The sequence below is a fragment of the Polypterus senegalus genome, chromosome 3 (genome assembly GCF_016835505.1).
Source record: "Polypterus senegalus isolate Bchr_013 chromosome 3, ASM1683550v1, whole genome shotgun sequence".
NCBI classification, from domain to species: domain Eukaryota; kingdom Metazoa; phylum Chordata; class Cladistia; order Polypteriformes; family Polypteridae; genus Polypterus; species Polypterus senegalus.
This window is the reverse complement of record NC_053156.1, coordinates 62463906-62486009: the sequence shown is the minus strand read 5'-3', so window position 1 is coordinate 62486009 and position 22104 is coordinate 62463906. Positions and strand designations below refer to the sequence as shown.

General features: G+C 39.7%; 1 protein-coding gene across 1 annotated transcript in view; it reads left to right on the top strand.

The window, feature by feature from the left end:
- The window catches only part of dcst1 (DC-STAMP domain containing 1), a 76573-nt gene that overhangs the window by 35369 nt on the left and 19100 nt on the right, over positions 1–22104 (top strand). Inside the window, exons 3-10 of the mRNA XM_039749655.1 lie at positions 1980–2054; positions 2330–2458; positions 8958–9097; positions 9338–9590; positions 14187–14330; positions 14508–14629; positions 20370–20527; positions 21033–21132. Coding sequence (XP_039605589.1) covers positions 1980–2054; positions 2330–2458; positions 8958–9097; positions 9338–9590; positions 14187–14330; positions 14508–14629; positions 20370–20527; positions 21033–21132 — 1121 coding nt within the window. The remainder of the gene's footprint in view (positions 1–1979; positions 2055–2329; positions 2459–8957; positions 9098–9337; positions 9591–14186; positions 14331–14507; positions 14630–20369; positions 20528–21032; positions 21133–22104) is intronic.

The following is a 22104-nucleotide window of genomic DNA, read 5'->3' as shown; positions in this document are numbered from 1 at the left end:
GGAGAGGGATCGTGTAGCATATAGATGATGGCATCCTCTGCTCCCACCTTCTCCTGGTATGCGAACTGCAGAGGGTCGAGGGCGCTCCCAGCAGCCGCTCCATGGTCTTCATCAGATGTGACGTCAGAGCAACAGGCCGGAAGTCATTCAGCTCACTAGGACGTGATACCTTTGGGACAGGAGTGATACAAGATGTTTTCCAAAGCCTTGGGACTCTCCCCTATTCCAGGCTCAGGTTGAAGATGCTCTGTAGAGGACTCCCCAGTTCCAACGCACAGGCCTTCAGCAATCGTGGCGATACACCATCTGGACCCGCTGCTTTGCTGGCACAAAGTCTTTTCAGCTCTCTGCTCACCTGGGCTGCTGTAATTGTGGGTGGGGATGTCTCACCTATGCTGGTATCAGCAGAAGGATGGTTGGAGGATGCAGTACTCGAGGTGAGAGTGGGTTAGGGTGATCAAACCTATTAAAGAAGTTGTTCATTTGGTTTGCTCTCTCCACGTCTGTCTCGATGGCGGTGCTGTAGCCAGTGATAATCTTCATCCCATCCCACACTTCCTTCATGCTGTTGTTCTGCAACTTCTGCTCCAGCTTTCTCCTGTACTGCTCTTTCGCCACCCTGAGCTGGACTCGGAGTTCCTTCTGCACGCTTGAGCTCATGCTGATCACCACCTTTAAAAGCCCTTTTCTTCTGGTTCAAAAGGCCCTTGATGTCACTTGTAATCCATGGCTTGTTGTTAGCATAGCAGCGTACTGTTCTTACTGGAACTACAATGTCCATACAGAAGTTGATGTAATCAGTTGTGCATTCAACAGCCTCTTCAATGTTCTCACTATGTGACCCAAGCAATATATCCCAGTCTGTAGTTCCAAAGCAGTCTCTCAGAGCCTGCTCTGCCTCAGGGGACCACTTCCTGAATGAGCGTGTAGTTGTAGGTAGCGCCCTCACTCTTGGTTTGTATTGAGGCTGAAGCAGAACCAGGTTATGATCTGCTTTCCCAAGTGCAGGCAGCGGGGTGGCGCTGTATGCGTCTTTAACGTTTGCATACAGTAGGTCGATAGTCCTGTTTCCCGAGTGTTACAATCCACATACTGGGAGAAGGCAGGTAATGTTTTGTCCAGCGTTACATGGTTAAAGTCTCCAGCGATTAGCACAAGTGCCTCAGGGTGCTGCATTTGTAACTTAGCAACTGCGGAATGGATGATGTCACTCGCCATCTCCGCGTTCGCTTGAGGAGGGATGTAAACAATAACAGCAATCACGTGTCCAAACTCTCTGGGCAAGTAATAGGGGCGCAGACTTACGGCCAACAGTTCGATGTCCCTGCAGCAAGTGGAGATTTTAACGTTTACATGTCCTGAGTTGCACCACTTTGTATTGACATAGAGAGCGAGTCCTCCTCCTTTCTTCTTTCCGCAGGTACTTGCGTCTCTGTCCGCTCTAACTGTGCTAAACCCGGGTAACTCCACGTTAGCATCTGGGATGGTAGTTGTTAGCCACGTTTCACTAAAACACAGCAAGCTGCATTCTCTGCTTTTGTGATATTAGCCGGGCAACATGGAGTTACTCCTTCTAGTTTCTGACATTTAGTGATAAAACACCACAGCAGGAAACACTCCTTCTGTTTAGGCTGCCTCTGGAGCACTAAATGAGCCTCTTGCTTTCCTTGTGCCTAATCCTTACCTACTTTAAAAAAGTATTCCATTAGACAACTCATCACATGAATCAGAGAGAATCTTTCTTATTGACACTGAAGGCCCCCCTCATTATTGTACTGTTGGCACTTTTTAGAGACAATTGTGGTTGTAATCCTTTCTAAACATCCTTGTGCTTATTGACAGTAATTGTGTGTCTGTCTGTGTGTTCTTCTCATCAAATGGGGCATGCATTCCATTGCTTTATCACTATGTATTTTTGATTGGGAATTTGCACATCTTGACTATATATGTTTGAATTCTAACCAGTTTATCCTTTCTAGGATTGTATTTTGCATTCATTCATCATCTTCCTCTTTATGAACATCAGAAAATCTACTCATTGTTTTCTCTGGCTGGTGAGTTATGTCAGAAGCATGATAGTATACCATCTTAATTATGATTTCCATGTCCTACAATAACACCTACTTGTATCTTTGTTCCCTTCTCTGTCTCTCTTTTCTTCCCACTTCATTCTTTTGTCTCTCTTTTACTCTCTCTCTCTTGCTCTCTTTCATTCTTTCATCCACTTACCCTCTGAACTAGGGACCTTTGTGCCCAGGTTTCACTCTTGATGCCATTTAAAATGATGTCAAATCAGTCAGCCTCTTTTTTTTTTCTTTCCTTTTCTTAGCGGTCAGCGGTCTGGGTTTTGGCATGTCGCCAAGGTTCAGATGCTCATTGCTGATGATTGTCCCCAACACCATCAGTGGACATGGACGAGCATACATTATGTTCTTTGTCGTAACAGGACTTTATAAAGGTGGGTAATATTATGTAGCGGATGATCACTGTATGGAGGATGAGGAGGCATCAGTCTCACAATCCTTGCAGTTGATTTTCATTGACCTGTTAAGGGCCCAGAGCCCTCCAGTCTTGTCATTTTTCCTCTTCTGTTGGCTACCATCTATGAGGTTGACACAGGGAGCAGCAGAGTAGTGTCAGCTCACACCTTAGCACTTGGCGGTCAAAGAGATGGGAGCTGGCAAGAATATTATTAAAAGAGTGTAAAAAATGTTCATAGGCTCATTATTTCCTGTTCTCCTAACATTACCAATATAAAGTCAAAATGTAAAAAATGTTCATAAGCCCATTAATTCCTGTTCTCCTAACATTTCCAATATAAAGTCAAGATATATTGAAATCCTAAGTACTTCTTTCAATAACATTTAAAGGAAATTGGTTCCATCTCTCTCTTAATCCACTGGTACCTCCATGTTCTTGATGAAGAACTTATTTGAAGTAACAACTGACATACAGTACATCTTATAATAGACTTCATAATCTGTAATATTTCTGTTGTTTCACTTTTGAAGCTATATATACTTAAGTTGAAAATAAATAACTTCGTTAATATTCTCTTATAGCTCATAACCTACCATTCTGCACTCGGTCTAGTAGTGCATTATACAGTTTCATACAACATCCCTTGACTTGTACTCTGAAAAGCAACTTGCAATCTGTTAGCCTTCTTAACCATGGCTGGCTTGAAATGTATTTTGAAATGTGCCTTGTGATGCACCGATATGGGCTTAATGCTGCCAGGGTGGTTTTCACTACTTCATCACTCTGAATTGGATTAAACACATATAAAACATATATCTTATGATAGAAAATGGCTGATTAGATGGTACAACCTTTCATTGTTGAAAAATGTGAGTTCTCAACAAGTGTTTCTTCCTCAGTAAAGAATGTTGTGTTTGTCCATCCATCCAGTTTCAGACATCACATACTTGTACATCACATGACACACAAGGCCAAATTAGAGTTAGAGCTTTGGAAATATTGTTATGAGAACAGAGCCAAACTAGCTTGCCCATCCTATTTTCCTGGCTTGGCCAAAATAACATTAAGTTGAGAGTTGAAGGTCCCTAATGTCCTACTCTCCACCACACTGCTTGGTAATTTATTCCATGTGACTATAGTTCTTTCAGTGAAAAAAAAACCTTCTAACATTTATGCAAAATTTACTCTTAGCAAGTTTTCAACAATGTCCTTGCATTCTTGTTGCAGAATATATTTTAAAGTAACACCTGGAACCTATCGTGCTAATTTTTTTTGCAATTTGAAACACTTCAATCATGTCCCTTCGTAATTTCTTATTCTTAAACTGGAAATCTTCAGCTCCTTCAGTCTGTCTTCACAGCTTCATAGCTCATACCTCTCAGTCTGGAATCAGCCCAGTTGCTCTGCTCTGGTCTTTCTCTATCACTGCTATGTCTCTTTTTGTAATATAGGGACACAAAACTGAACACTTTACTCCAGGTGAGGCCTCACTAGCATGTTATGTACTCACTTGACTTGTACTTGTGACCACTAAGGGGCAGCACCAAGCAAGACACAACACCACAACACACAGTTCCTGGTTAAAATAAAAATATTTATTAAACAAAGACACCTTCACATGTTTTGAAGCCAGTCCAACACTGCGCCATGCAATATTAATAATTTCCCATCTTTTTCCCATTCCGCCCTGCCGAACATTGTCCACTGCCCTGCAACTCAGACTCGACTGTTTAAGTCAGAGCAGCTCCATATATCTGGAACCTGGGAGTACTTCTGGTGTTGCCATATTGCACATAAGTACTTCTAGGCCATATGGATGCTGCACCAAGCAGGAAGGTCTCCCCTGGTGGCATCCAAGGACCCTGTGGTGTTATGGATCCACAGCTCGTTGAGCAAAGGCCATTTTAAATAAATAATCACTGCACCCGAGGCGGCTTCGTGAGGGGGGCGTTGTTGTAGCAAGCCGCGGGTCAGTTGGCGATGTGGGCGTTTCTCACAGAGTGCACAGGTGAGGAACTGCCCACATCCATGATTGGTCCCGTGGCTAATGCTACAGCTGCGATGGCCCCTCACGTTATAAAAAAGAAGCGCAAGTCGGTTAAGGGGAGATTGAAAGGAAAGAGGACGGAGGTTACTGGGAGCGATCGAGGAAGCAGGTCGGTGAGAGAGAGAGCCGCGAAGGGCGAGCGAACGAGCACTCACGGGCAGCAGCGAGGGCCTGGGGTGTTGGGCCTACACCCAGTCTGTCGAGTTGGATGTCGCTCCCGCTGAGCGATCAGGTAGCGGGAGTGACCAAGGGAAGGCGACTGGCCGCAGAGAGGCCATGGAAAGGCAGCGAAAGTCGGGAGACTTGGTGCTGGAATCCCCAACATGGGCAGCCTGGCCGTTGTGGGAAACCAAGTTCTCCGAGACTGGGATGAGTGCCAACTGAAGCCAGGGATCAGGAGGTCTCCAGTCTCGTGTGAGTGTTACAGGAGGGCAGCTGCAGAGAGTGTCTCGCCTGCTGCAAAGCCCAATTGGGAGAAGCAGGTGAGACGCTAACATAGAAGAGCACCGGATTTGTTGGTTTTTTTAAAGGCTGCTTCCTAAAGAAGATTTTACCTCTGGCTTTAAAGGATTGTGTTTTTTTCTAGTGTTTTAACCTCCACATTTTCTTAAAGGATTTATTTATTTATTGAAGAGCAGAAGCACTGCACTTTACTTTTTGGAACACTGTTTGTTTTATTGGATTTTAAATAAAAGCACTTTTGCACTTTTTGCACCACCCCTTGCTCGAATTATTTGCCTCCATTGACTAGCTCAATGGTAACATTACCGACGGTGTGGGGTTCAAGTGCTTCCAATAGCAATGGGAGTGTGGAGCCAGAACCTACATCGTCACAGACCCCAACAGGTTGCTCTTCTGCACTACAATTCCCAGGCAACCCCGTGGGTGTCCAAGTTGGGAGCAATCCAGAGGAATACTGCCACTATTGCACTGGGGTATGAATTGTTCATTCATCCAGACTGGGATCGTCCCAGAAGGGTTGCGTCTCCACCACCTGTAGTATATGTTGTATACAAAACATTAAAATACATTCTCGGCAGTTACCTAAGCAACAGATAACATATTCTGGGGCAAGAAATGCATGTGTACAAATTGTCTTATTTTCTAAACCGATGACAATCACTTGTGCCAAATCGGGATAACAAGATTAATAAGCTGTTTTAGGTGCAGCTATTGCAGGACATGAGAAATGTGTTCTTGTTGATGTCCTGCAGAGGTCATTAAATAGTTGGAAATGAACGTAAAGGTGAGCTCATTCTACAATATTTCACATCACAGGTACATTCAGCTACACTCTGACTGAGAGATGCTTGAAAAGGAATTTTAAACAAATAACTAAAAACCTTAAGGGTTATCTTAATGAATGGCATGATACTCAAGTCAGTTTTCAGCAGACAGTTTCATAGATGTGCTGTTTATGGGAGATCACTGCTCTCAAAACATAACATAAATGCACATCTGACAGGGATCATTTAGGTTTAAGAATACGCCTTCTGAAGAAGTGTTTTGAAAAGATCAGGCCAAATTTATCTTTCAGTTGCTGCAATGTCACACATGGCACAGACCAAAAACCACTTTTGAACAGAAGTACTTTATTTCAATTGCAAAGCATGGTGGTAGAAGCATTATGGTTTTGGGCTGCTTTGCTGCTTCAGGGCGTGGGCAGCTTGCTATTATTGAGTTAATTATGAATTCCAAGATGCAGCATAAAATACTGTGTGTCTGTCAGAATACTGACATCGAGCCAAAAATGTGTCTTGTAATGGGACAATAGATTAAATATTTGAGTACATCCACGTCAGGAGCTAATTATTTATTTTGTTTTAGCATTCCATTCTTTTATTTTTTGAAAAACATTATTTTGGTGATAGTCCATTTTTGTCACTGTTTTCATGGGTGCTGCCATTTTGTGTTTCGGGTTGCTGCAAATTTGCTGGGTTTACATGCTATCAGACAGACGGTAAATACGAATTTCCAAGTTGGAACTTCCATGTGAACACTTTACGACTTCTGAGTTACATGTCGGACAATCAGAAAAAGCAAACCTACCCAAATTCTCTGAATTGTGACATAATGCTGACCTTTCACCTTAGTCAATTGCATAAGACAAATATAACTTTTTTAGTCAGAAATGCAATTTTGGAGTGAAGTGATGCACATTTAATACATTTATTTTCATAAAAAAAGTTTATCTTGAATTGCTTTTTTTACAGAGCAAGTAACAAATTAACAGCGACATCATGTTTGTAAATTCACATAAGTGCACTGAAGTGGGAAGGTACAACCCCAGAACTCAGAGCTCCAAATACTCCAGTAGAATATGAACACAATACTGTGTGGTTGCTATTCACATGATACAGGTGCCACGCGACCTGTGACAACATTGTGGTCGTGATATATAAAGATGGCCATTTACAGTACATGAGTCTGAACTGTAAAACTTTTCAAAACAATGACTTCACTAGAATTCTTGTTCAAATTTTAAAATATTTAGGAAAATACTTTTTCAACTTTGCCTGACTTTACCCTGATTTTGACCCCTTCTACGTGGAAATTGATTTGGCATCTGTTGTATTGACCTAGCTTTGTTCTCCAATGTTATAATCTTAGGAAATGGTTTGCCATGCTGGACAAAGAAAGAAAAATGTAATGAGGACATGGGGAAAGGCAGAAAGTGTGAGACCAAAAGTAGTCTTTAAACAAACTAGGGTCAAAAGGTCTAAATGGAAACTAGCAAAGTAATTGTTAATTGTCTTAGCATTTGCCAAGATGTTTACCAACATTTCCAAACTTTTAATCAAGAGTAGAAGTCAAAATGAAGCAAGCAAAAGGTCCAAACTATAGCTTTTACTACTTAGTCTTCCAACCACATGTTGCACCGCCAACCAGGGCTGGCTGTAGGCATAAGCTAATTAGGCACTGGCCTTGGGGCACCAAAACGTTTAGTCATTTGTGATTGCAAGGGCGCCAGTCTCCGAAGTCCCCCCCTTGTTGACGTGTTATGCAGTCGTGAGGGCAGTGATCTTCCTTGCTTGACAACTTCATGGGGGTGATTTTTGGCCACATGTATCCAACTTGGCCTAGGGGTGCATTGTACCCTTGAGCTGGCCCTGCCACCAAGTTTTATAATGATGCCATGGTAATGGTGTTGTGCTGACTAAAGTTATGTAGCCAGCAATGGATGATGTGGTTATAAACAGTGGCCACAACCATGAAAATCAAGTCACAAATTGTGACCCTAGAAATAAAAACACATACATATGTGTACAATGACGTTGACAAATTAACAATAAATTTCACGATAAGAAACGATAAATAAATAGAATCAACCTTGTGTTGACCAAACAAAATGATCACTTCTACTTTATCCCTAAGAAAGACTTTATTTTAGATCTCTTCTGCTCAGAAATATTTCCAAAAATGTGAAGTGAACAGGTTTGGAATATCCAGATCAGAGTCCATAGCTAAATGATCTTTAACTTATCTGAATGTGTGGCATAAAGTGTGCAGAACTCCCTCAGCTACAGCACATACAGTATAAAACAATTATTTTTGGAGGACTGGACAAAGATTCCTCTCCTAGTATCACGCATGTGCATCAGAGGATCTCCTTACGGGCACGATCAAGGTATTTGACAACCCACCAGGGTGAATTGGAGAGCTGCCACTAACATTCTCTTCTCCTTCCAGCTCTGAGACACCTCACAGTGACAGCACTTAGCCCCGCCCCTTCCTATTCGTCCACTATAAGAACCTGGCTGCCTGTAAGACAACATCTTTTATGATCAGAGCGATCCACTGGATGGAGCTCCTGTGAAACGACCTTTATTTCTGCAGCCAACAGCTCAATATCTTTTGCTTATGTTTCACCTAAAGACATGCTGTACAATACCAAGAGACTTTTCTTTTATTGCACTTTCAATGGGACGATCCGGTTGGTGTCCCAACTTTCATCCTTCTGCAACATGTCAATCCTGCACCTGGCCACAGTAGATTTTGACTAGAAAAGCTTTCATGAACTGGTTTTAGCCAAAAAAGTACAGTATCAATGGTGACATTTGCAGAACACCTGCCTCTTCCTTATCAGGAAATTACATATCTTCTGAACTTACCCTAATACAGTGATAGCAAATCTCCATGTTTACAGGTGTCACATGGTCCAACGCATTTCATGTTGTGTATTTTCTCTCTGTACTCTCTTCTGTGGCAGCTCCTTAATTACTTCACCTTGTGATAGGTCACCCCTAACATGGACTGATGTGTATCAACCCTTTGTTTTGCTTCACTTTTCAGAGTATTGATGTTTACTTCATTTAGATGGACCGTACAGAAATGCCATTACCTAGCTTTAACATGCAGAATTCATAGAATAAGCAAAATCAATAGACCGAAAAATGTAATGAAATGTTTTGTTCTTTGTGCTCAACAGGTCCACTCGCAAACATCAACCACAATATACGGGATGTTGCATTCTCAATGGGATGTACAGCAGAGCTAGCTGTCAACCACACTAAAATGATGTTTAAAATGGTGCAGGCCCCTGTATTGCAGATTGTTAATGAAATGGTGGTGAGTAGAACCAGGGCTGCCACTTAACCTGATTACTCACAAGTATGAAGGTAATTTCTATGGATGCAGGATTGTTTATATCTGGAAGATGGGAAGGCATCATGGATAGAGTAATAACAACTAAGCAGGGCAGAAAAGTTTCTTTTGGTGATAGGGGAATGTCTGAAATAGTGAAATGTTGTAAATATTATAACCATCCTTGTCCTTTTGTCCTGAATTTCAAGTATCTTGTTCTTTCAGAAAGGGAACAAGGAATTTGAAGAAGAGGTGAAAGACATCAGGAAGGAATTCAAAGGTGTTAACCAGCAAGTATTAGGAAACTATGGAATGAATGCACAGAGCACAACACCTTTAACCCAGAAAGTGGTGACCACAATATCCACCACCAGACAAGTGTTTGGTAACTATGGGCTGACAGCAGGGACCACACCCCCAGTTACACTGAAGAACACTCAGGAGAAGTTTAGCTATAAAACCAAGATGCGTTGTGAGTGTGAGTATCTGCAGTGCTGCTACTAGGGAGCAGGTAGATTGTAGAAACTGAAGGTTTACTGCTAGATGTGTAGCACATTTAAAGGAATATTGCATCCAAATAGTTTAATTTTTTTATGTTACTTGCCCTATGTGGTTTGTATTGATGATCGAAGAAAAACATTTAATCTCACGCTTTCATGGAGAATGATGATAACAATTTTCCTCATACAGTGGACTTCAGTGAAGGCCAGCACTGAACAACAACAAGCAATATCAAAACCTCCATATAAAATGTTAAATATCCATTCATATGCTCACAATGTCCCAGACATTTGTATTTTTGGTAAACAAGATCGAGCTTTTGAACTGAAGCCCTGCCTCTCCCCATTCATTCATTGGTCAGGAGCACTGACCAGTAACATCTCATTCCTTGGCTAACATAGCACTTCAGATCATCAACAGTGCAGAGTGTGGTCTGAAACAGGAGTAAAATTAGAGAATAAAAGTTACAAAAAAGTGAGTAAAAACATTATCAGGTGGAAAGTATACATTGCATTTAGATTCAAGATTATCTGGATTGGCAGATAATCTAGAATTCATTGAATCATTACAGAGGGAAAGCAAACAGACATGGACAGATTTGTGACAAATGAAATTTAAAGGAAGTAAATGTAAAGTATGATACATAGGAAGTAAAAATGTTAGGTTTGAATACACAAAGGGAGGTCAGAAAATTGAAAGTACACCTTATGACAAGGATTTAGGAGTCGCAGTGAACTCATCACCATCAACATCCAGACAGTGTTCAGTAGCCTTTAAAAAGGCTAAAAGAATGTTAAGTTATATAGCACAATGTGTGGAGTACAAGGCCAAGGAGGATATTCTCAAGCTTTATAATGTACTGGCGAGGCCACATCTGGAGAGTACTATGTGCAGTTTTTGTCTCCAGTTAACACAGAGGACATAGCAGAGCTAGAAAAAGTCCAGAATAAAGGCTGGCTATGCTGATTCCAGGGCTACAGAGGATGAGTTATGAGGAAAGATTAAAAGAGCCGAGCCTTTTCAGTTGAAGTGAAAGGAAAAATTAACAGGAGACATGACTTGTGTTTAAAATTATGAAGGGAATTAGTACAGGGGGATCGAGACTGTTACTTTAAGATGAGGTCATCGAGAACACATGGAATAAGTTGCCAAGTAGTATCGTAGACAGTAGGACATTAGGGACCTTCAAAACTAGACTTGATGTTATATTCGAAGAATTAAGTGGATAGGACTGACAAGCTTTGTTGTCCTGAATGGCTTGTTCTCATCTAGATTGTTCAATATGCTTCAACAATTCAGTTGTGCAGTTTCACAACCTATTGAAAAAAAACTCATAGAGCAATAGAGTACTGTGCTTTAACAACCAGTGAATGATGGCAGGTCTTTAATTTAAAAACTTTTCCCATTTAAAAGCACCACTTTTTCATTCACAAGTGAATTTTCTGTAAATGGTTTATTTAAGAATATTGCATCCAAAATGCATTTGAGACGTTGTGAGCATACGACTGGATACCTTGTGGTGAAGTAGAGGTTCGTGGCAGGGCTGGTTTTTAAATAAAAATGTTACAGTTCAGGCTGTGAAGATGCACTTGTTTTTGCAGCCCCTTTCACATAAGTGTGCAGTTGGTTCCAATTTCCTCATTGACTTTTCATGGGTTGTAATTAAGACACTGTGCCCACAGAGGTATGAAGGGGAGTCAGAGCGAGGGATAAAGGAGATCAGAATAAAGGAAAGAAGTGGAGGAAGGCAAATTGGGATGTTTGAGGCTGTGTGGTGGTAGTGAGAAAGGCAGTCAGTGACCCCATGAAGAAGAGAAGGGAACAATGCTCCTGAAGTGTTCTCTTATAGGAATCCCACAGATGCCAGAAAGGTGTTTGGAGGACAAAGTGCCAATTTTGAGCATCATGGCAGATGCTGCAGGAGGAAGTTGAGACAAAAGCTGGAGGATGGGACCACATCTGCTGGTGTCTCCACCAACTGAGAACACCAGTAGTTTGAGCTGGGGAGACAGAGAGCCAAAGACGTGCTGGGCTGGTAGAGTGTGCAAGATAAAAAGAAGCCAGATGTCTGCACGGTTTTACTCTGGATTTTCCTTAGCAGGTTTTTTTATTTATTACTATTTTTAACCTTTATGCCAGAGCACTTGTTTTTATGGATTATTAAATAATTTTTTGAGGACAATTTACTATTGTTATTAAAAGCACTTTCACATTTGCACCTTGCACTTGCTTGTTTTGTGTCCTCATTGCCTGGCTCATCTCAGTACATGACTATCAGTGGTCCTGAGTTCAAGAGATTATTTCTACTGCACATACCTGACATATGGATTATGTAACAGAAGTTGACTTTTTTTTGTGAACATTTATGTGTTATCTAATATGTTCAATGTGAGCCCCCACTGACGTAAATTGTATCAGGAACTTATCCATTTTCCATGAAAACATGAGATTATAAATTTTTCTTGACTGTCTCTACAAACAACCTGGTAAGCAACAGATAAAAACATTATCATTTTTGGTAGTCCTTTAAAACATTTGGATTTTTTTTTTCTTTTATTGAAGTTGTTTTTTCACAATCGTCATGTGCCAGTTTTTGTTACAGACACTGCAGGACTGATAAGTGAAGTTGTACTAGCTAATTTTATAAATAAAGTGCTGAGTGAAGCTGTACTAGGTAATTTTTATAAATAAAACATCTGCCTGAGTGGTTTAAAATTGCTACCATCAGGGAAGTTGTCCAAATGTGGAACAAAAGGCAGATTTGTCCTCTTCTAAGCCATAAAGCTTCCTACTTTCATAAAATATGCATTCTTTGATTTAGAGGGGAGTTATTAACAAAAATAGGAAGACACAAATAATTTTATTTCAGATTTTTGGCACTGTCTTTTCCATGGGAAGACTACAAGTTCTCCATTCATGGAGATGAGCGAGGGTAGAGTTTTCATGTGTACAGTGTGTGACAAACACAATGGAGCTGGTTGAAAACATTTTGTGGAAGAAAATCAACAACAATCTTGAAATAGAATCAGTGCCTGTAGCAGTTTAGCACAAAGTAGATCTATCGGTACAACAGAGTGCATCTGCACATTGCAAGAGTGAGAAAACATAATGAAAGAATTGCATGGTTACGCTTTCTGTCTGACCATTTAGTAATCTCGACACCTTGAGCCTATGGGTAGTGGTGCTTTGATTAGATGTAATTACCCATTACGTCTTTAGGCAGGTTACATCCCATGTTACAAATGTTGTAACAAGTGGCAGAAATTTTGTAAGGTCTGTCTGTTAGGAGCTTGCAGGACTATTATCAGGGGATGATAATAAATCCATTTCACAGAACTTGTTACTAATAATTCAGCAAGGACGCTACCAGAATTAAAACCACAACATGAACTATGAGTCAAAACCCATAATTCTTTTTCAGTGTCCTGTCACAGTAAAGGTGTGCTTGGCAGAAAGGGAGAAGCACAAAATAATGAAACAGGGGATGAAGAAGAAAAACAACAGAGAACAAGTCTTAACTGGGTCCTGAGTCTAAATCAAAAAAAAAAAAAAACAACAATTAGCTAAAAATAAAAACACGGACCAAAAATCTAAGTTGAAATTACGTGCCAAATGTGTTGACTAAGTGAGATTCTTTTTGCTAGCTAGCCTAAAGAGATTTAGAATGAGATTTTATCCACAATAACTTGGATGTAAACTGAAGCACTACACCCTCCTTTATAGCAAAATCGTGACTACTTTGATCTTTGTAGCTTTCAGTGGTCACAGGCTAGCAGTGGTCTCAATGGTAAACAATGCCTTTTCAAGCCACAGTGAGAAATTCCTTGTGTGCTTTTGAGCTATACAAGAAATGAATTGTCTCCGTCGTCAACAACAAAAAGGCACAAAGTGGTGGCATGAAATGATATAAAATATAACTTTGAAAATGTGGAAATTATTTGTTTGACCTTAAGTACGAAGCCTTTCACTAAGTATGACTGAGTCAAAGTTCTGACACTTTATTGTGCATACTGCACCCTTCTATAGCTCAGCTGTGTCAATGCAAAAAGGCCAAAAAGCAATCAAAACAACAAAAAATTGTAATTTAAATTACAACAAAACAAAATTATTTGAAACTTTTAGTCTTTCTGGCCTTGATTGAATCATCCATTTTGTATCTTTGTGAAAATACTTTGGATAAGCACTTCATTAATATTTGTGTAATCTCAGAACATGAATTAAAATGCATGAACTTTCTGTGTTTCGAAGAAGGGCATATTTTGTAAGTTTTCAGGCTTTAGTTTTGTGTTTGGACTTGTGCCCTATTGACCACAATTATATGCTGCTCAAGAAGACAAAGTCTATTTATAAAATTACTAAATACAGCTTTGCTTAACAAAGCACATGCCTGTGGCTAACAACAGCATGCCACAATTGTGAAAAAAAGAAAAAGAAAACTAGCACTTTAATTAACTAATTAGCCAGAGTACTTTAATTAGATCCCATATTGTAGTGGCCAATTGTGAAATGTCTCTTGCCCAGTTGCTACTGCATTCTTCAGTACCTTCAGTCTAACACTTGTTTTCTCTTGCAGTTGTAGTGGACGAATCTGTTCAGCGGTGCAAGGACTGGTTTCATCGGAAGTGGGTGGAATGTAACGAAAAGATTATGTTGCCATTGATCAGTCATCTGCTGTGCCTCCCCATGACCTTCTCCTTTGCATGTGAAATATTTAGGTGTAAGACTGTGTGACTACTATCTCTGCAATCTATGATACAGTCATCTTTAGTCCATGCCTTTAATTTAAAGATGCAGCAGTTTCTTGTGCAAGCAATGTCTACTTATAGAAATAGGCGTGGACGTCTCTGCTTTTCAGTAGACATTTTTCACACTCTTTTACTGTTGTATTTTTCAGTGGCAACTGGCTGGTGCAAGGATAAGATTCCTATTGACCCAAACTTTGGGGAGACCTTCGATCGTTTTTCTTCATCAGTGGACAATATGGATAAGGGCTTCAGCTCATCCATGATGGTCCAGGTGTGTGGGTTTTCCTTACCTTAAACACTGGATCTCTGGTGGTGAGCTTTAATTTCTCTCACTGTCCATTTTTTTAAAAGATCATGTATGGTCTTCTACTGAATTGCTTTGGGATGTCCTAAAGATCATAACTAGTAGTTTATCCTCGTGCTTTCAAACACGCAGTTGTACATCCAATCGTGAAAAAACCTGATCTTGACCCTGCCGTTCTCTCCAATCTTCATCCAATCTCCAAACTACCTTTCTTGTCAAAAATACTCGAAAAAGTAGTTTATGAGCAATTAACTCATCACCTACAGGACCATCAGGTAATGGACCTTTTTCAGTCAGGCTTTAGGCCCCAACACAGCACAGAAACTGCGCATTTACGTGTCCTAAATGACGTCCTTTTGGCATTGGACTCAGAACTCCATGTGATTATGGTTCTTCTCGACTTATCTACAGCCTTCGACACAATCGACCACGACATCATGATCTCCCGACTCGAATCCTGGGCTGGTGTATCTGGCTTAGCCCTCGACTGGTTCAGGTCATATTTCTGCAACAGGACTCTCAGAGTCATGCTAGACGATTTTTCATATGAATCAGTCCCACTCCCATGTGGGGTCCCGCAGGGTTCCATTTTCAATTTACATTCTGCCTTTAGGTGCAATTTTTAGAAAACATGCAATTTCATATCACCTATATGCTGACGACTGCCAGATTTATTTCTCCCTCAAGCCAACTGACTTAACCAAACCTCTCTTCGACTGCCTATCTGACATTAAGGACTGGCTGGCTATAAACTTCCTTCACCTGAACGATTCAAAAACCGAGGTCATTGTTTTTAGTCCCGACTGCAAACAGACCCCACCCCTTGGCCTCGACTCTCTTCCCATTCCAGTAACTTCGTCTGTCTCCAATCTTGGAATTAAAATGGATACAGTCCTGAAAATGGATGCTCAAGTCAACAGCACAGTAAAATCCTGCTTTTTCCATCTCAGGCGAATTGCCAAACTCAAACCTATTCTGTCTAACCACCTCCTGGAATCAGTAATCCATGCATTCATTATGTCCCAGCTTGACTACTCTAATTCCTGCCTATATGGTATCAGTAAAGCCACTCTTTCTAGACTCCAACTGGCTCAAAACGTGGCTGCAAGGCACATTTTAAAGCTCGTGGTGAAAGGGCTTTCTCCTTCTGTGCACCCAGGCTCTGGAACTCCCTACCCTTAGTGGTTAGGCATGCCGCTTCAGTCGCCACATTCAAATCACGCCTAAAAACGCACTTCTTCACATTGGCTTTTAATTCTTAACCTGTCTCATTTCCACTTGCTTTTGCTATTTCTCTATTTTATTGGGTCCCCTGACCTGTTTTTAGTATCTTTGTTTTAATTCTCTCGTAATGTTTGTTTTTGATATTTTGCTTTTAGTCTGGTTTGTTTTAACTGTACAGCGTTTCGGTCAGTTGTAATGCTGTGTTTTTAAGCGCTCAACAAATAAAAATGGTATGGTAAATATTCTGCGCTTTTGCACATTCTCATTTTAATGAAGTCTTATGTATTGTGATAGCACCTTAACCTTGTGTAACGTTACTTCCCTATTCAAATGGAGGTTATTGAAAATCTGCATGATCTCACAGTTGGATAATGAGGTAGGCACAATTACCAAGTGAAAGGGAAGATAAATCATCCAACTGAGTCTGTACACCATTCAATGAAATTATAGACAGGAATCATTGTTAAAATATAGATAATTTTTTGTTATTCTTACAAACTGGTGATGACAGAGCTGGTAGAAGCCTGCATCTACATTTACAATATTTTTCCACATGATAATCTACGACAGTGGCTGTCAGCCTGTTTGGCCTGGGGTCCCAATTTTATCCATTTTTGTTCATTGTTGACCATTTATTTGTAGTAATTTTATTGTAAACTAGCCAACATTTTTCTTTGAATGGCACACATTGTTTAAGTACAGTATACATGATAGATGAACTATGTACAGTAGTACATACTACAAAAATAATATGATAAGCGGGTGTTTAATACTGAGTCAAATTTAGTGTCCATATTTAATGGGTAACTTGAACATGTCTGATTTTCTGAAGTTTGTCAAAATCAATTGAAAGTGAAGACAGTATAGACAGGAATATGTTTTGGTTTGCAGGCGGCTGACTGGCCTAGAATTCCAGTGATCACATCTATTACACAAGGCGAGATGAGCTGTTCTGCAATTGTGTGCACTTTCTTATATTTGGCAATTTAATGTGCAACGAGACAGTGCCCTGAGTTCCTGCTGGCTTCTTGTACAAACATGCTAGAACGTTTGTGTGAAGCCTCAATATTTTCATTTTTTCATTAAAAACTTTGATTGATTTACTTCTGCAAGTTGCATGCTTTCCAAATGTCTTTATAGCTAAAGGCTTCAAGATTTCTATTGTACCACATTTTAGATAACACACATCAGCCATTACTTTGCTGCGCTTCATGGTAAAAGTAAATGTATACCTTTGAAAATCTGGGTTGTATCTTGTTTTAACATTCCTGTTTGGTTCAGGTTTTTGGGATTAATCTTGTGAGGTTTTTATGGAATTAAAAGAATTCAGAGTCGATGATACTATGGGGCATTTTAGGAACTTCTCCATGTTTGTTGGTGTTCTTAGTGAAGCATGTGGTGTAACAGGCTATCATTTGCTCGTAACTGGACTTGTGCCAGTTGTTTCAACTCCCCGGTATGCAAGGAAAAAAAATGTCCCTTTGGGTACAGGACTGAAATCTGCAATCTGTAGCACCCTAAAACATTAAACACGACTAATTTTTTTGTTTAAACCTAAGTTGACGACCTGTTGGGGTTGAGAAACCCTGATCTGGGACACACAGCATTATGCAGTTCCTCTCTCCTAGCAAGGCAGGCAAGATGACAAACAAAGTTTATCTTATCTGAGATCTGTCCCTCAACATATTATTGGCACCTAAGAAACATGTCATTTCCAGGAATCTAGTACTTGTGTTAAAAAAGCAACTCCTACATGTTAACTGTGTGATTTCAGAAGCTGCATAAAACCAAAAAGGTACAGGATAAAGTCATAAAATTGCTATGATTATATATATATCTCTATTATAATAAAAAATATCCTGGGACGAGACAAGACTTTTTAGCCTGGGATGAGACATGACTTTTTCAGAGAGATACTTTTACGTCCTGTGAGACGAGACTTTGTGCCAAGAGATTTAACTATGCCCGGGGCCAGAAATAAAAGACAAAGAGTAGATGACAAAGTAGAACGTTGTAAACAATTCAAAAACGTTGGCGCGGTACACATGCAGAGCAGGTTAGAGATAATGAAAGTACTAAAATTCAAAAGTCTTAAAAAAAATGATAGTAAGGCTCGCATTAGCGCAAACAAACAGAAATTATTACTCGGTGAAATAACGGAACAGCGAAAAGAAATCGAATATATTGTTAGGATTTAAACTTTAAGTTGAAGACTTGTAGATCATGTAATTTGTGTTGCCATCAGGGAAAAGTAGTGTTTTTTCCCAGTGAAGAGGCGTATCTGTAAGAATTTAAAGATTTGTTGTTTCGTGAAAGTGAAATCCACATACGCGAGCAGCAGAGACACAAAGTGGCTGGCGCATATATATATGTAGAGAACAGAGTCCAAAACAGAACTGATCAACAGAGGAAGGAAGTGGGGTTTTATAGGGAGGTTTGGGGAAATGATGTTGTCCTTGGGGCCGAGATAGGAAGTGATGTGTTCCTCGGGGCCAGGACAGAAAGTGACATTCTCTGAGCCAAGGCAGAAGTGACATCTTCATATTCAGGTAGGATTTCCAATGTCTGGTCTGCGGGGACAAAATAAGAGGGTTGAATGCACTCTCCACCCCCTGGCTGGGCATGGAATTGCCTTCTTTTGGTCCCTGTGGCTGGCTCCCATGCGCACGTATGTGACTATATATATATATATATATATATGTATGTGTGTGTATATATGTATATATACTGTATATATATATATATACAGTATATATATATATATAATCAAAGCAGAATGTATCACTTTATCCTGTACCTTTTTGTTTTATTATTACATATAATTAAATATATATACAATATATAAGTATATATGAACAAATAATTATTTCTTATTAATAAAGCATTACACACAGTTAACCAAGCCCTAAGATAGCATAATAGAATGCTGGATGTCAAGCCACATTATTAACACATTAGAACAATTTTGAAGAGAAGAGGCCATTCAGCCTAACAAGCTCATAAGTGCTATTCATCTAATTTCTCAAGAAATCACGTCCAGCCGAGGTTTGAAGGTCCCTAAATTACTACCGTCTATCATTAAATTATTCCATATGTCTATGGTTCTTTGTGTGAAGAAAAGGCTTCTAATGTCTGTGTGAAATTTGAACCACAAGCAGTGCAATCTGACAGAGCCTGAGCAAATAAAGGAACAAGGGGGACACATTGCAGTGTCCAGATGGGCAAAGCTGATACAGTGCAAAAAAACTTAAAGCTGGCATAGGTACCTGGTGGGCATCTACTAAATACTGACTTGAAGGGGTGATCAGTTTGTTTGTTTTTTTGCATATTTGTAATTAATTTAGACTGCTTTCCGGAGATCTGTTTTCACTTTTGACATTAAAGAGTTTTTTTCTGTTAATCTGTGTCAACAAAGCCACATTAAGTTCATTGTGATTCAATGTTGTATAACAATAAAATGTGAAAGCTTCCAAGGGGTTGAATACTCTACATAGGCACTATAAACTAGAATTACCATGTCTGAAAGTGTTAAATTAAGTTCAGTGCTCCCTAGTCTCTACTGAGGTAGGCCGAACATGAATGGAGTTTTAACAGTCTTTGGTGTGCATCTGCTAAAGCTGAAGAGCCCATTGTGCATCTCCACTTCTTCTTCCTAATACCAACACTCTAAAAATGAAAGTCGTTTTCCAGAGCAATGCCATTGGAGAACAATTTTTGGTTCCCAAAAGAATCATCCACATGAAGGTTCCAGACAAAACAATTATTTATTTAGATCTGTAACAGGCTACATAAGAGGTCATGAAAAGATGATGACAGATTTGTGAAATATCAGTTGGTTCCTAATTTTTGAAGAACTCTTGCTGCATACAAAAATACAGGCTAAGTTTCAGTTCAGTTTTGTCCACATATCAGGAACATTTTCAAATCTGAAAGAACCAATTTCATATGCAAAGAACCAGTCCCATAAAGAAACGGTTCCTTTTCAAGCAATGGTTCAAGCAAAGCAACCCCAAAACCCAGCAAAGTGCTATTAAGGAACCATTATTTCTAAGAGTGTACTTTAATGTGTACTAAGAGTGTACTTTACTTAACAGGATCATCTCCAGGCAGAGGAGTAGCTTCAGTGACAGACTTTTGTCACTGTCCTGTTCCACTGACAGACTGAGGAGATCGTTCCTCCCCCACACTATGCGACTCTTCAATTCCACCCGGGGGAGTAAATGCGAACATTAATTTTATTTTAATTCTTTTCATTTTTATTTCTTTTTAATTTAATATTGTTTCTTTGTATCAGTATACTGCTGCTGGATTATGTGAATTTCCCCTTGGGATTAATAAAGTATCTATCTATCTATCTATCTATCTATCTATCTATCTATCTATCTATCTATCTATCTATCTATCTATCTATCTATCTATCTATCTATCTATCTATCTATCTATCTATCTATCTATCTATCTAATGTTCTTGTTTCATTTGCAGAAAACTGACCAGAGCTCCATTGTGGGCAACAAATTCAGCAAAGCCACTATCGTTGAAAACCTCAGGGAGAGGTTGAGCAGCAAGAAATCAGCAGTCAGCCGGGTGATGGGTGTTATCAGAGTCCTGCTGTCTGTGACATTTGTCTTCATCTTTCTCTCGTAGGTCCATCTCATCATACAGGCTGGTTTTCATCCTATTTGTGATATTCATTTTGATTAGCAGAGGTCTTTCTGTTACCTCTTTCAGCCTAACATTTGTTATAGTATGAACAACAGTGATACTGACAGAGTAAACAGGGTTATTATTTTTTAAGATTTTGTCTTGAGTATTAAAAAGGAAAAGTTAATTTAAGACATTTGTGGGGGATAGAGACCTATAACTCTAAAGCATACTGATTATTACAGGTCATTATGAATACAAAAGAGCACAATTTAAGGTCTGTGTTGTAGGATGGAATGTGGACTTGACAAACTCAAACAGATGGTTATGATTCCAATTTCTGAAAGCAGCGTAAAAGGAATGCACTTAGGCTTTGGAAACATAAATGGCAGATTTGGAACATATTAAGAGCTGGTTCTTCTAGCCTTATGTGCATGAGAAATAGCATAGGCTGAAAAGATAGCTTGAGGGTCCTGTGTCTTGACTTTTTCTGATCATTTTCAGAGCCTTCTCATATACTAATTCCTATCTGGAGGACCTGCGCTTTGACAATAACTATGTGAGCACATATTTCAGGGAGATTGATGCCCGAAGGAAGAAACAGGTGGGTACACATCATCCATATGAAAGTTCTTAATGCTAACTGGGGGGTAAAGGGGTCAAGTGGTTTGCAAAGTGTAAAGTATGCCACTAATTACTTGAAATTTATCTCTTCCATCTGAATTGGCTCTGGTTAAGCATGCTATATAAGTACATAATATAACTTGGAATATTGTTAATTGTCACACAGTACTGGGGTATTTCAATAGAATATCATCTGTGATCTGTGTCACCCTTTACAACTAGTGTTAGCATGCAATTTGTATTGCCATTGTATCCAGAAAAATTTAGCCAGATTATTTTTACACCTGGCATTAAAATGAGTTTCCAGTGTGTGAATTGTGTCTGTATAGAGATATGATGCCAATATCCTTGCAAAATTCAAATCCACTTACCTGCTTGTTGTATGCAAATGAAGAATGCATTTACATTTGCGTTTACATTAAATGCAGCTGCTGATTCTTACTACCTCTGAATGTGGTTGATAGTGATAAGATTTGATCTTTATTGTTGCATGATAAAATTCTTGTGCCACAAGTAATTTAGGGCAGAGATACACATAAAACAGCAGGTGGGTACAGTACAGGCCAGGTACGATCAGATTACCAAGAGTTCAGTGACTTTATGGACTGGGGGAAGAAGCTGTCCCTGAAGTGGGTGGAGAATGTGGTGTGGCTCCTGTAGTATTTACTTTTAGGCTGATGTGAAAACAGGATGAGCTGAATGGTTGGCATCAGAGATGATGGATTCAGCTCTCCTCAGGCGTTGGGTGGAGTACACTGTATGAAGCTGTTTAAGGTCTTCTACAATGATTTTAACAGTATTTGGAGGAGCTCGCAATCCTGGGAAGTCAGGCAACCAGACCACATTGTGATGCGTTTGGTCAGGATGCTTTCAATAATGCAGCAGTAAAGCTTTCATCCAATGATTGTCTAATCACAAGGGCATTTACACCTGGTTCATAATGGTGTCAAGT